Source organism: Protopterus annectens, chromosome 11.part0, assembly GCF_019279795.1.
Source record: "Protopterus annectens isolate FY-2018-M chromosome 11.part0, PAN1.0, whole genome shotgun sequence".
NCBI classification, from domain to species: domain Eukaryota; kingdom Metazoa; phylum Chordata; order Ceratodontiformes; family Protopteridae; genus Protopterus; species Protopterus annectens.
In genome coordinates, this window is record NC_056745.1 from 1,546,357,200 (window position 1) to 1,546,373,205 (window position 16,006).

The window sequence follows — 16,006 nt, forward strand, 5'->3', positions numbered from 1 at the left end:
CTATTTTTTAATGATGTGCGTGAGCAGCAAATCCGTAGGTTGTATGATCAAACTAACTTTAGGAAGCTGTACAACTTATCAAAGTGTGAACATGATGTATTGTTGAAGTTACAAGAGAACAATGATATAGTAATTAAAGAGGCCGATAAAGGCAGTGCCATTGTTTTAATGAAGCATGATGATTATATTCATTCTATTGTGAACTTCTATCTGATGGCAGTGCCTTTAAAAAATAACTAACATTGATGTTTCTAGATGCATTAAGAATATTAATATATCTATTTATGATTTGCAAGTAATGAATGAGATTTCCATTGTTGTTTTTAATTATTTAACAGTGTCGTGTCCTGTGATTCCAGTACTATAGGGATTACCGAAGGTTCATAAGTTCTTTTCCAACCCTCCGATGAGACAGATAGTTTCAGGTAGAGTTTAGGCAACCAAACAAATTTCAGCTTACTTTTAAAACATTTTTAAGTAGGTTTTTGGTCTATGTTAGTAGCTTTATTAAGTACAATGGTGATTTTTTTGATTAAGTTGTTTGATTGGCATTATACACATCAGCACTGTGACATTACATTTGTTACTTTAGACATCAAATCCCTGTTTACTGTTATCCCTAATCACTATGGAATTCAGGTAATTAGAGAACTGTTTGTGAACACAGTCAATATAAGGGGAGAGACACTGAGACATTGTGTGAGTTAGTTGAGTTAGTTCTTGAAAATAATATTTTTATTTTATGAACAACTTTACCATCAAGTTGCAGGTGGGGCGATAGCTACTCCCATCACCAACGCATATGTCAATCTCACACTTAGTAAATGGGAGAAAATGTATGTTTATAATGGGCTGGTAATTACTTTTTATCAGCGCTTTGTGATGTTTTTAATATGGCAGGGACAGCAAGATAAACTTGTTGAATTTGTTGAAATTTTAAATCAGACAACTGAAGTTTTGGAATTTAAGATGAATTCCTCTAAGACAGAGATACATTTTCTAGATGCCATTAGAATATAATGGTGCTGAAATTAATACCAGTATTTATAAGAAGGCTGTATAGGCAAATAAATATCTACATAGGAAAAGCATGCACGCTAAACACATTTAAAGAAGTTGTAAAAAGCCAATATTTATGCGCAAAAGTTTAAATACTGACAGTGCTAAATGTTTTGATCAAATGACCGAAATGACGAATGAGTTTAAAGAAAGGGGCTATAATTTGCAATTCTGAGAGAGCATCAGAAATGATGTATTAAAGGAGAGAGAGGATAAAGCCAAACCTTATTTGTTGACCATACTATACCTGGTGAGCATAACAACAATGGATGTAATCGTGTGTTACATTATTTAACAACTTACAGTAGATATACAGACACTGTGAAGGAATTAATTGTAAACAACTGGAATGCTTTAAATGTTTTATAGAGGAGAAGCCTTCTTTTGCATATAGGAATTGTCAGAGCCTTTAAAGCCGTTTGTGCTATAAAGATATAGCTCTTGGTAAAAGACTTCAACCATACAATAAGTCTGGGACTTTTCCATGTTTTAACTGCTACTGTTGTAATGTTATATGTAGTAATAATGTCTTTAAATATCCTACAACTGGAAAAATGTATACATTTAGATTTATGGCGACATGCAATAGCTCTTCTATTATTTATTTAACAAAATGTAAGAGCTGTACAAGTTTTTACGTAGGAAAATCATCCAGAAAGCTTAAAGAAAGAATTGTTGAACACAAATCTGAAATACGTACAGGTATAATGACAAACACAGTAGCAAAACACTTAATTGAGAATGATGCTCACCACGATTTTACTTTTACAGTGATTGAGGTACCCCAAAAGAATTTCAGTGGTGCTGATGTTAACAGTAAGTTACAGCTAAAGGAGTATGAGTGGATAATGCGTATGCAAGCAGATCATCCGCCCGGAATAAACAAATAATCAGCATTAATCTAGTACTTAAATATAAACAGTTGTCTGAAATCAATTTTTTGTTTTTTATATTTTCAATACAGACATATACATATGTATAAGTGTGTATATATAAATATATTGTATTTACATTCCTTCAAAAATTTTAATTCAATAATGAGTGATGTGTTGTGATTTGTCAGGCTGTGTCTTGTGATCTTGTTAATATTAAATTTAATGAAGTGCTTTATTAGTTGTTTTATCACACTGAGGAAGGATTTTACATCCGAAAGCTTTGTGGTTAATAAAGTCATTTTAGCACTGCAAAGTTACTTTTTTATATTTAGACTTGTGTTTTTATGTGACTCTGCTTCACTATGGTTTGTTATCCTTTGCTCCTTCAAATTTAAGTCTCCAGCCACTATTACACTTCCTTCCTGCGTGTCATGCAAGAACTGTATGAATTCTTCTAGGTCATCTGCACTGGACTTTGGTAGTTTATACACTCCAACAATTGTTATATGTTCCAGGGTTGTCTTTACTGTCACAGTTACACAGTCTACAGTGTTGGTGTTATCACTGAACATGTTGCAATCACAGGTCTCATAGCTAGCTATCTTTAATCCCTATCACAACACCTCCACCTGATTTTTTGTTACATTGTCTGTTACAGTAAAAACATTTACACCCTGACAAAACTGGTTTCCAGTCATTGTTCTTTAAACACATTTCACACACAATAACATCAATCTTCTAGAAACATAGCAAATTTTCCAGTACAATAAAACTTTATTATTATTAATGCTCTTAGCATTAACAACAATCAAAGATGCATCAAATGTTGCCATCTGTGAAGTGTTAAACTTTGGACATAGCAAAAATCCTGCCTTGTGTTTGTCAAATACTGCAAATTATACAATGACAGTAGCTAAAAAAAAATAAACAAACTTTGAAATCCTGACAGTACAGAAGTATGAGAGAGACAGGACACAGAAAATACAAGGAAAATCAAGTATGTTATGCAAAACTAAAGAAACCTACCTGATGTTGTTTTTCTTTCGGCTTTTCCTAGTTAGGGGTCGCCACAGCGGAACTCCGGTCTGCTAATGATTGGCAGTCGATTTTTATGGTGCCGAGGTGCTAGCCCGACACCCAACCTTCAACGAAGGCACACCCATTCACGCATGTCTTCTGAACGCCACTCGACCATGGGGAGGACATGCAGACTCCACACAGAAGGTGCTCCAGCCGAGAATTGAACAGGAGAACCTCTTGTTGTGAGGCGACAACGCTACCGCTGCACCACCGCAGCTTATCAAGAAACCTGCCTGATAATCCTTGTATTTCTGTCCATTCCCTCTCGTACCACTAAACTGTCCAGATTTCAAAGTTTATTTTTTATGAAAAAAAAAAGGCAACAGAGATCTTCCTTTCTCCATTGCTTCCTTTCCAAAGCACTAATGTACTATGCAAGTATGGGAATTTAAGTCCCATATGCAGTACATCAAGAAAGCTCCAGGTTACCGAAAAAAAGTGGAAAAACACCACAGCGCCATTATACAAACACATTACTTAAGAAAAGCAAGCATTTTTTTTTAAATAATGTCATTGTATAATAGCAATATCCGACTCCTGGGTGTGAAATATTGAAGATTCACCCACGGTTACCTTTGTTTAATCACATCGGCTTCGCCCTAGTGATTAAGCCACACTAGCTGTGAGTAAATCTTTAATATACCACACCCAGTCAATGGTTATTGCTATAATAATTGCTGCAAAAATTCTCCTTCCTGATCTTGACAAGTGCACACCATCCTGCCTGAACACAAGTGTGTCCCAAATTAGGCTTGGATGCTCTACACATTTTTCAAAACAGGACATTTTTTTCATGTAGGTATTTACCCCCAAAATATATGATTTATGAAAAACACACCCTAACACCTGTACAAGCTATACTATCTAAAAGGGCCACAAGTTCCCTAACAGTCAGACAAGTCCTTGTGGATGAGATCATTTGTACAAACATGAATAAAAACAGATCCTTACTTCCTTATATTAAGGTGTTCTAAGGCCTGTTTCATATCCTCTACGTTCGCTTCTGGCAAGCATAACACTATTTGATGTTCATTATCTTCTCTGAAAATGTAAGCATCAGTTCTTCAAATAACTGAATCTCCAATAACAAGAATATCTTTTCTGATCAGATCTGAAGAATCTTCAACTTCTAATTCAGTAATATCTGCTCTATCAATTGTTACAAGGAATGATCTCCATCACCATTAGTCTTATTAATCCCAGTATTTTCATTGTGTATTACACCTGCAAGCATACAATTCTCATCCAGCTGGCTTTGTACATCCACACCTTGAGCCATGCTGTCAACGTTTGTCTTTCTCCTCTTTTCTTCTTACAGTAATGTTCTTCAATCCTTCTACATTCAATTTTGATTTCTTCCTTTTCACCTGCCATTCGCCTCTTTTTTTCTACCTTTTCTTTTGGAAAAATGATGCCTTTTTCTGTAGACTGAAGGTTTTCTAATAGGAAAATGTTATTCCCTGTAATCTGTGTGTTACATAACTAAGCAGTGTCCTTTTTAGTATGCATTTTCTTTGCTTAACAGACATTGTCAGTTTCTTTTTATTATTTGTTGTGAACTTCTTCCTTTTTTATTTCCTTCTATATACTCTGAATCCTCAGAACTCTAACTCTGAATAATTGAATCCATAATTCCAAAGCTGTCAGTGGTATTATCTTGTTTCATAGGGGTTGATTGATATTTACCGACAGCAGGTGCTTCCTTTCCTAAATATGTTCTACTTGCTCTTTGCCTAACATTATTTATCTCACCAGTCCAGTCAATGTGTGACAACAGTTCTCCAAGTCATGCCAAATGCAAAAGTGCAATCGTCATCAGCAAGTCTAGATATGCTACTAATAATGTTAAGTAAATTATCCAGCTTTTGTCATGAGGAACACAGATCACTAGTGTTATCAAGCTTTATCTTTAAATATACATAGCATTTGTTATAGTGCGTAAAATAGTTATGCTTTAGGAAATCATTAAGGGCATACTCATTTAAGGAATCCATACTCAGCTGCAAATGAATGAAGAATTCTAAAAGAAAGGAATAATCAAAATCAGTTCCCAGAGAATTCAAAAAGAATTTAAAACAATTTCCATGAAAAAAAATCATACAAACAATATACAACTAAATATTAAATTAAGTACAGCAAAGTTGCTGCTCTGACCTCATAAGCTGTGAAAGTCACACAAAAGCTGGAATTCCTTGGCATGTCGAGCAAATGGATGCAGTAACTTCTGCTCACTATCGCTGCAGCCGCACCTCTTTTTATAAAGTAAAAATTGATAAATCACAAACTAAGACAGGATTGTTTAAATAAGCTGTGAATTGTCCTCTCTGCAGTCTGTGTGAATTTACAGTTGACTAAGCACCTTGGGATGGCAACAATTTGCCTGTCTAAAACATATCCCTTTCTAACAACATTAAAGGCAAAACAGCAAAATATAAATCAAAGTAAACTTTCTTGTCTGCAAGGTACACCTTCCTTCCTACAAACAGTGAACAACAGTGGTAAAACATAAAATATAAATTCAAATAAAAACTTCTCTTACCAAGATACTGCACAGATAATGTCAAACCAAATTAGGCAAGCTCTGGATGCAGATTATCTGGAGCTGATGTAATGGGTTTTAAATTAAAAAGGCATATATTTTATTTTTTTTTATTTACTGAACATTGTTGACTGGGAAAGTCCAACTAGGACAGGGCCTATATTCAGTGGAGGCCTGGGGAGAAACACTCCAGATGCACATCTTTGGAATGTGGGAGGAAACCGGAGTACCTGGAGGAAACCCACGCAAATGCAGGGAAGACATGCAGACTCCACACAGAAGGTACCCCAGCCAAGAATCTAACCGGAGAACCTCTTGCTGTGAGGTGATAACACTAACCACTGCGCTGCCCGCAAACGTAAAGGAGTAGGCACAAGCCTTTCTCTGCAACAAAAAGCAATATAGAAAGGCACAATGCAACACATGCAGCCCTCACAGATTTCAATCCGACAACAAATAGCTACACAGATATAGAAATACGCAGGTCACAAAATGTTTTTGCAACAGGCAACAGGCACCAGATACAGTAACACTGGCTTAAAATGAGCGCTTACTTTACAAGATTCACAACACATAGGTCTTCATCCACAGTAATACTACTCTCTAACAGAATCTGTTCAACTTCAAGCTCTGCTTCTTCCTCCATTTTCATGTACCGGTAATACATCTTCTTCCATGGAACAAACTAACAATGAAATGGAACAAAAACAGGTCAGGTGCACATCTTAAACTTTTAAACATAGAACAAAACATATACATTATTAACACACAGCTCTTCCTGTATGACAAAAGTAGTAGCATTCAAGAAAATTCTGCTGACAATACCAAGTGAAAATCAGTTAACTGGACATGTAAAGGTCTCTACAAGCCAAAATAGTGAAGTCTAGAAGCTTCATCCTAAAGATGATAGTTCAATTCATTCACTCAATTTCCATCTGTACTGTACTGTCTTAAGACAATCACTTAAGATCACTGTTCCAAAGTTATTCTTGTGGACTTGTACTTGTGGTTAACAGACATTATATGAAGCAGCTGAATAAAAACAGGTTGTTGGGTAAAAAAACTGAAAAGTCTAAACATCAAACATTTTAAAGCACAGAAAAGAAGATATGTCAGCACTCACTGCATCAACCAATCATCAAAAAGACCCTATGCACTAGGTAGCATGTCACGTAGCTACAGTTGGCATGCATGTAGCATTTACAGTAATGCTTCTACATGTGAGCATATCATGGATCAGCAATATTCTTAAAATGCCAAACTGTATTTTGCAGGATATTGTTTGTAAAATGGATTAAAACTCCCATCTTAACCTCTACCTACTTCTTAAAGGAGGCACCAGTCTGCCTGTAAAAAAATGTGCTGATTTATTAAATGTGTGCTAAAGTGTAAACTGTTATATTCTAAGTAAATAAACTATACACATTATTAATTTATCCTTATTACTGCATGACTGCATAATTTAATGAAAAGTACACAAATTGCCAAGAGGTGAGTCAATTAGCAGTAGGTACACCACTTTCATAAAGTTTTTAAGTTGAGTTAGTAGCATGATCCAGCATTCTAAATTACTACCTATTTGAGTGCACTATTCCTGTGTAGCCTCACACTTTGGATGTGCACAGTTACTGCTACGTTAATATTAAGGGACAAACACTGCTACGTTAATATTAAGGGACAAACATAGCTGCAGGATTCCCAGTTCTCCACCCTCACCTAAGCAAAGGAATGTACACCTAGAAGAAAACAATGTAAAGTGACAACATTAAAGAATTAAAAACTTTACTTACAGAAGTTATTATTTTTTAGATCTAGCAGCTATAATGTACCATGAAAGAATAACAGAAGGAGGGAATAATACATTCATCTCTGATGCCACCCCTATATTATAATTAATGCATAATCAATTGAAAAAGCACTCCTCAATTTCGGTAGATCAACAGACACCTCACTTAAACTTCAGCTAAGTAAGAGCCTTTGCAGGGAAACAAGCCCCTTGTACCACCTATGTGGGAAGCAAGCCCCCCACACCACGTCTCTCATTCAACCTATAGATCAACAAGTCAGTGCCTGCTTCAAGAAGCTCTACACAAAAGCACTCTTCTCAAGACTCTTCGATGTTACTCATTCTTCAGATAAAACAGTGAAGGAATTCTGGAAGATTGCATTCAACATTCTTCATGCCCTTTCATTCATCAAAAGTGCCTGGGATAGAGTGTCGCAGAAAGCTTTGTGCAGCCTGGAGGAAACTGGTTCCTTCCTTTTCCCAGGGAGAAATTGTGGATGAAGCAGCTGAACTGCTGCAAGACTGTTTCCACAGCAGAGCACCTGGACATAGGGGAGGTGGATGAGGCGGATGTGGAGGAACTTCTACATGACATGACGATGAGCTCACAATGGAGGAACTTGCAGCACATTGCAATGAGCAGTTCAAAGAAATGAAAGGGAAATTTCTTCTGAAGATGAAGACAATAGGGAAAAAGGACCCATGCCAACAGCTTGCATTACAGAACATTCATCCAACTGGGAGAAGGTGCAGACTACAGTCTTGGAGTGGCAACCCAACAGAGGTGACAACATTAAGATGGAGTTGTTTAACAACACAATCATACACCACTTCAAGTTCATCCTGAAAAATGAGGGAGAGACTCTAACAACTGACATTACTATCAAATGGCTTCTCACAAAAATGAATTGCATCACACACAACATTTCTAAGAGAAGGTAACATCCATCCTTACCCTGGCTGCCCCCCAATAGCACATGTAATCAAGAACACTTACCCGAAAGGACTAAAAATAGAACTTCTGAATATCAACAATATCGACAGCAAATCAGTAAGTCTTGGTTAAAGGATGCAATCCCAGAGGACATCTCCAAGTTTACAGACAATATACCTGAGAGACAGGAAATTTTACAAACCTTGCTAATGAAACGTCTTAAAAAGGAATCATCTCCTGTTAGGCAAACACATCATCATCCTACATGTCAGCATCATCAATATGCTACCAGCCACCAACCTTTGCTTTTTGGGACAAACTGCTACCCTATGAGGCCTAAGAATAACACAAACATATTGGTCAAGTATATGTCTGAATACAATCTGACCAAGAATGTCACTGCTACACAGGCTAACATAATGAGGCTAGAAAATTAGTGAAATGACCAACCAAACCAAATCTGGGGAGTAGTAATGGTTCCCCTTGACCTATTTTTAACAAAAAGTTCACAATGTTGCAAAAACTGTCTTTGTACAAGCTAACAGTATTAGTGATAAGTACTGTAGCCTCTCAAACTGTTGATTTAAAACTAACACAGCTACCACAATATGTTCAGAGGTTCATAGGTTCATACTAGGCTATCTACCCTAGTGCATTTATAAGCCTAGCCAGAGTGTGTTTGACTTTCGCCACCCATTTTAAATTAATTTTGCTATGCCCTTTTTCGAGGTTAGTATACTGTGCCTCTGTCTAACAGTGACACAGAAGTGATACCCGGGGTAAACCTACGATCTCCCATCCACTCTTCAAGATTCCTCTAACCTGGACTGGGATTTTATTCCAGAGTGAAGGGAGCCTCTGGGTTATGAATCTGTCCCTCCAGCATGTCCTATTTATTTCAGTGCTGAGGTTCAAGTCTCTCGAGCGCGTAGCTCGATGGGATTTAGATTTTCTGAGGTGCAGCATGTCCATTAATTCCGGGTTGGACATGGCTTTATACGTCGGGCACAGATTGCCTCTGAGCAATATGCCACTGAGTAGAGCTGGAGTTTCTTTAACCAGGCAGCATATGGCATCTGTTTGAGCCCTTTGATCCTCTTGGTGAGGTACTTTTGGGGTCTTTCCAGTTGCTGCAGGTGTCTGGTAAGGTACATCCCAACAGGGGCATTGTACTCAACTATGGGCCTGATGAGGGATGAGTAAAGAGGCACGATGACCTCCCCTGATCTAGATGTGAATCCCTTCATGATTAGGTGGGCTATATAAAATGTTTTTCTAACCACTTTGGCCACGTGGTTGTCAAATGAGAGATTGCTATCAACTTGGGTCCCCAGGTCCCTAATTACTTCTTCTGTACTTAATGGATTACCACCTATGTGGTAATTTGTGGGCACTTTGTTTTTTCCAAAGGGGATGACTATACACTTTTTGGCGTTTAGCTTGAGGCCATGGCTCTGGCACCAGTTGTCTGTTTCTATGAGGCCCTTTTGGAGGATGCTTGTGTCGGCTGGAGAGTCAATTATGGCGCCCAGTTTGCAGTCATCTGCAAACTTGGTCAGCCACAGTCCTTCCGTGTTGGCCTGTACCTCTGAGAAATATATACCGAACAAGAGAGGTCCCAGGGACACCACTTGTAACTGGTTTAGAGTCTGACATGGCTCCAGCAATTCTAACCATGTGGGTTCTGTCCTTGAGCCATTTTGCAACCCATCTAGTGACATAGGAGTTTATATTTAAGCTGGTGAGCTTATCTATAATGCCCGAGTGGGGTATTGTATCGAAGGCTTTTGCGAGGTCCAGGTAGGCTGTGTGGACCACCTTCCCCTCGTCAATGGCCTTGGTGACTGTTTCAAAGAAATTGACCAGGTTTAAGAGGCAGGATCTGCCCTTAACAAAGCCGAACTGGGTAGGATCCAGTGTCTGTAGGTCCCCAATATCTTTATTTATGAGGTCCATGATGATCCTTTCCACAGCTTTGCAGACCAAGCTAGTCAGGCTTATGGGACGATAGTTTCCAGGATCCGTTGAGGCACCACCTTTGTGGAGAGGGACCACTGTTGCTGTGCGCCACTATTTGGGTACATATCCTGTAGTAAGGCTGAGATTGAACAGTAGTTTTATGTTTGGGTTTAGCTCTTCTTGGAGTTCATGTAGGACGCAGCTCGGGACACCGTCTGGTCCCATTGATGCTGTGTTTTTTGCTTTGGAGAGGGCGGCTCTTACCTGAGCATCTGAGAGGTCAGGGGGGCAGCACTCTGCTGGGATAGATATTGCCCTTTTGGTGGGGGGGGGAGTTTGTGCTGAACCTGTCAGCTAGGATGTTGGCAATGTCTGTGGATTCTATGTATTTTTTTGTCATTTTGGACTAATTCTGAGCATATCTGGGAATTCCCACCCAGGTTCCTAACATAACTAAAGAAAGCCTTGTGATTATCCATAGTGTCCTGTGCAATTTTTCTCTCGAAGCTAGCCTTAGACGATTTTATGAGTACCCGTAGTTTTTTGCTAATACTGATCAGAGATGCCTTCCCTTTTTGGGATTTTGCTCTATCATGTAGTAGCTTCCTCCTTCTATTGTATAGTTTGTTTATGGCTGGGGTCCACCAGACAGGACGTCTGCCTTTGGAGGATTGGGTCTTGGTTTTATTTGGGATTGCATGATCCATGCATTCCTGAAGGTGTTCATAGAATGCGTTTATAAAGGATTCTGCGGTCTGGCCATATTTTCCACAGGCTCGGGGGCTTTGAAGGATTCCACCTCGGTTTTGAGGAGTGTGAAATTTGCTTTAGAGAAGTTTTTCACTGTGGTTTTCTGGGCAGGGGGTGGGGTCGGGATGTGAATATCCAGTGAGATTAGTTTATGGTCTGATCTTACCAGTGAGGGATACACTTCTGGTCTGGAGCACAGAGTCCCCATGTTGGTGATGATCAGGTCCAGTATGTTTTCCCCTCTTGTGGGAGTGGTAACAAGTTGTTCCATAGCATTTGAGTTTATAAATTCTAGGAACCTTTGGGCTACGGTGTTGGAGCTAGAGTACTGCTCCCAGTCTATGTTTGGGTAGTTGAGGTCGCCCAATATAATGGTGTTTGGAGAGACCTTCATATTTTCCAGTGTTCTCAGGAAGGCCGAGTGGGGTTCCTGGGTTTGGGAGGGTGGTCTATAGCAGGCTATAAACTGGAAGGCAGTTTTACCCACTGTTAGTTGCACATGGATAATCTCTGATGCTTCGTGCTGTGCCACCAACCTGGGGGTGTGGGTATCTTTGACGAATATTGATACTCCCCCTCCTTTTGTGGTTCGGTCCAAGTTTTGGGGCCGAAAAGCATGGTATGAGGTATAACCTGGTAGTGCTGGAGTGCTCTCGGGAGCCTTGAACCAGGTTTCTGTTACTGCACAGATATCGATGTTCTCAATGCTAAGGAGAGTTTCGAAAAGTGCATCTTGAGGTTTAGACTTCTGGCGTTGAGTAGCATTACTCTTAGTTTCTTATCCGTTGTGATACCTATGGAGGTGGGTTTGTCTTTTGAGCCTTGCCTAAAAAAGGCACTATGGGGGAAGCAAGAGCCTTTGCCAATATCCAAAAGCCCAGGGGTGACAGGTGCAAGCTGTCCCTAGCGAAGCATCGTGGCTTGTCGAGCATGTCATCCCAGGCTGACAGACATTGGATCCCCTTTGAATGACACCAATACTTAAGCCAATTGTTGAAATTGATCATCTTGCCTTCATATTGTGGCATCATTCTTGGTGAGGGTAAGATGCTACTCAAGGTCAGGGTCATACCGGCCTGGGCTACATGCTCAGAGAGCTCCTCTATGTCTCTTTTCATGTAGTCCAGGGAGGTACGTCTCAGGTCATTCACACCAGCATGGACAATGACAGAGTCATATTTGTACTTGCCTTGGAGTGACCTGAGTACTTGTGTTATGTGGCGGATCCTAGCGCCCGACAGGCAGCTCACCGTGACCTTCTCCTTGTTCAGCTTGGTGAGCGGGACGTCAGTGTGCCTGATGATAGAGTCGCCTATTACAAGTCTATCAGGTGTGTTGTTTAGCCTTAAGGGCTGTGACTGTTCGGCACACTGGCTTTGTGAGCTATGTGTTGCACGTGTTTTGTTTTGGGGGTAGTGGTTGCTTGGGTGTCTGCTTTGGAGGTTTCTGCTGCTTAGGCAGATTTTTATTTAGAGCCTCTGAGTATGTTTTTGTGTGTTTATGTGTTTGGTTTGCTGTCGTGGTAGGTCTATGTGAGACTGGAATTGCAGTGAGTGTGGTTTCCTTCTCCTCCTGACTGGTTACGCCTGTACTAAATTGAGAGAGCTTAGCCTCCAGTTTGGCTATATGGTTGCATCTTTCACATATGTTGGAATTTGTTGGGAGGAGGAGAGGGTTGTCTGTGTACATGAGGCCGCTGTAACATTGCCTCAAGATTCCCAGATTCACCAGCTGGACCGGAGAGGAGATTGACAATTGACCTTTGGACATGCTAGAATAGTATTGGAAATTCCTTTATAATTGAAAAAAGGGCCAATGGGGAACAAGGTACTCAAGGGGAGTTTGTAAGGGTGTAGTGCTTTTAATTTTTTAGTGCTGACTTGTATAATTGCTTTAGTGAGCAAGTGCCAGGTAACTTAAATGCAAAAACGACAAACAGTAACTTTCTTTCAAGTGAAACAAGGAAATAAGTACAGTAAGCAATGCAGATATCACTAGGGATCCACAGAAGCGCTGAAAAGCCGCATTTTATGTGGAATTAGCTTTTCAGGGAAATAACAAGCAAACAAACAACAAGCATACAAACAAAGCTAGATTCAGCAGGCCTGGATCTAGTCTATGCTACAGCAAACAAGGTGTACCAATTTCAGTAAGAAACAGTTCAAATATGCAGGCACTATAAGCCTTTAACCAGAAATTCCCAGCTCAGAAGGGCAGAGTCCAGCCTCTCCTCCCACAAGAGAACAGACTACGAACCTTCTTAATGTAAAATAACTGGCCTGAAGCCCAAGTGCTTAAACCAGAACTAATACACTTGTCTCAGGTAGACTCATCCCATGCAATATGGAGATGAATCAACTTATACACGTTGAAAGCATTGATCAGACTCCACTGAGAAGAATCCAGAGAGAATTTTTTTTTTGTCTTACAGTGAATCTACCATTTTTGGATCAACACAACCTGTTCTCCATAATATGCATATATCAAACAGCTCAGAAATATCCATGGCTTACTCCAGAAATAAAAGCACAGCTAACACTACAACAGTGTCTCAAGGACAATGGTCAATGCTGTTTATATCATCTATGGTTGCAAGACTCCTTATTCACAGTGCACAAAATGCTCCCAACAAAGTGATCCATGCTCATTATCCCACCACACTGTTTCAACATGATATCCTTTTCTTATGTCAGGCATTATTACAACCTGTTAACAAATATACTTAACATATCTTTTAAGTATGGCGTTTAAATAAAATATCTTTAAAATATGCATAGTCACTGTACTCAAGCAAAATATGATGCACAAGTCCTCCTTAACTGTAACAGTAGAAGCTCGAATCTCACACTGCTTCAGTGGCAAATTAGCTCTGTGCCTGTACAACCAACCATGCCAGCAGCTTTCCGGACCTCAAAATCCCCATCACTGTCTCGCTGTGGCAGCCAATCCCCTAAGCCCCTCCCATCAGGAGAAGTTTAACAAGTGTCACAGTTTTAGTACCTCTCAACTGTACACATTTTCGCATAATGTCTAGATTTTTCCCTCATATTTTTGATGTGTTCCTCCTAAAATCTGTACCTTTCTGGCAAACAGCTGAGGATTGAAGTCATTACATAATGACAAACATTTGAGTTTAAGACTCCACATCCTTCAGACAATTCATGCTAATGCAAAACCTATTACTCTATCAACTTTCTAAGTTTGTAAGACCAATATTTAAAATCTGCCCCTATTTGTCCCCCATCATTTTAGGCTTTGTCCAGATTTTTTGCTCTAAGAGGTTGAGAGGTATCACAGAAAGTAAGTTATTTAGGCTTTTAGTGCTAAGTGAGATGAACCATGAATAGCCAGAAGTAAGAACTGCATGAAACCAACCAATTCAAAGTCATAAAACACTCACACAAATAACCAAAGCCAACCAACAACACATCAAGGTTGAATACCATCAAACTGCAGAGGGTGGTAGGTGGGTGCTGTCACCGATGCAGTGCAAAATTCAAACATCTACTGTCACAAGTAGGACTTATGCAACTGTACTATGTTCATCATTCACACTGCCTCAGTGGAATATGGGTAGATTCCCAAAGCTTGTCCGATTTGGAAGGAAGAAAGATAAGGATCCAGGAACCCTGGAGAATGGTTCTCACAAAGCCTATTCTGAAACCAGGAACTTGGAAAAGAGCACAGTTTGCAGTGCTTTGTAAGGGTAAGAGCAGAGGACAACGTTGCTGCCTCTAGAATACTTCTACTGTCCACTTCAGAGACTTGCCTTGCAGATGTCAGAGCAATAAGCAAAACAGCTTTCCAAGTGACAAACCTGAAATCAGATGGAAAAGCAGGTTCAAAAGGGGATAAGGTCAAATTTTCAAGAATAAAGTTGAGATCCCAGGGAGGAGGAATTTTGAGGGGGGGGTCTCAAGTGCAACACTCATTTAATAAATGTTCTGACCACAAAAAACAGATGAAATAGGGGGATCCATGGACTGACAAGTTGATGTGCCAGCAAGATGCACAGTGATAGATGCACAAGATAAACCATCACTGAGATCTCAGACAAAAATTTCAAAACAAGAGGGGCAGACACCATAATGACCCCACTGATATCAGTTAGGCCCCACCTAGAAAATGCCTTCCACTGTTAACATAATATTTTCTAGTTGCAGGTTTTCTTGCCTCCTTCAGTACCTACTGGACATCCTCATGGAACAAATACCTAAAAGGTATCAAGACAGAATCATCCAGGCTGTCTGCAGCAAGTTGGGGTGCACCTGTCATCCCTGGCATTGTGTGAGCAGAACCAGAGTGTGAAGAAGCTTGTGGAAACTGCCTTCACCTACTCAATTAACTACTCAATTAAAAGGGAGAACCAACTTTGCCAAGGCCATAAGGGGTTCACCACAATGATCTCTGGCAATTCTTTCTGAATCTTCAGAAGTACCTTGGAAAGGGTAGAAATGCACAAAGAAAAATCCCCATCCAAAGGAACAAGAAAGCCCCAGTCCTCCAAGCATGGCTGCAAGAATGTCTAATAGATTTTTTTCCAAATTAATGTTTTGAAAGGTAGTAAACAAAAGTGTTCCACGCATCTAGACCAAATCCAGGCAGGCATCTGACCTCAGTTTCCACTCATGAGAGTCCACCATGGATCTGCTCAACCACAATGTTTTGCTCTGATGAGATGTATGAGGCCTGAAGTGTCAGATAACATTGTAAGGCTAGCTCCCAGACAGTCACTCACAACTGGCAAAAAGGATATGACCTTCTACCCCCTTGTTTCTTCAGTTACCATATGACTATGGCGTTGGCTGTGAGCAAAAATGGGGCCTGGATACCATAGGTAGTGAAGAACTTTTAAGGTCTGAATCACTGCTAACACTTCTTTGACATTTATGTGCTTTGTAGTGTCCCAAGGACCCCATTCGCCTTGCACTTGAACTCCCCTGTATACTGTTCCACATGCAAAACCTGAGGACTGCATCTGGACTGATTAAACTAGCATCTGAAGGGAGAAGGGTAAATCTGGA

General features: G+C 39.8%; 1 protein-coding gene across 2 annotated transcripts in view; it reads right to left on the reverse strand.

Moving 5' to 3' along the window:
• The window catches only part of FBH1 (F-box DNA helicase 1), a 1,264,666-nt gene that overhangs the window by 892,585 nt on the left and 356,075 nt on the right, over positions 1-16,006 (reverse strand). For both annotated transcript variants that reach the window (XM_044088820.1, XM_044088821.1), the window contains one exon: positions 6,108-6,238. In XM_044088820.1, the coding sequence (XP_043944755.1) occupies positions 6,108-6,238 (131 nt within the window). The remainder of the gene's footprint in view (positions 1-6,107; positions 6,239-16,006) is intronic.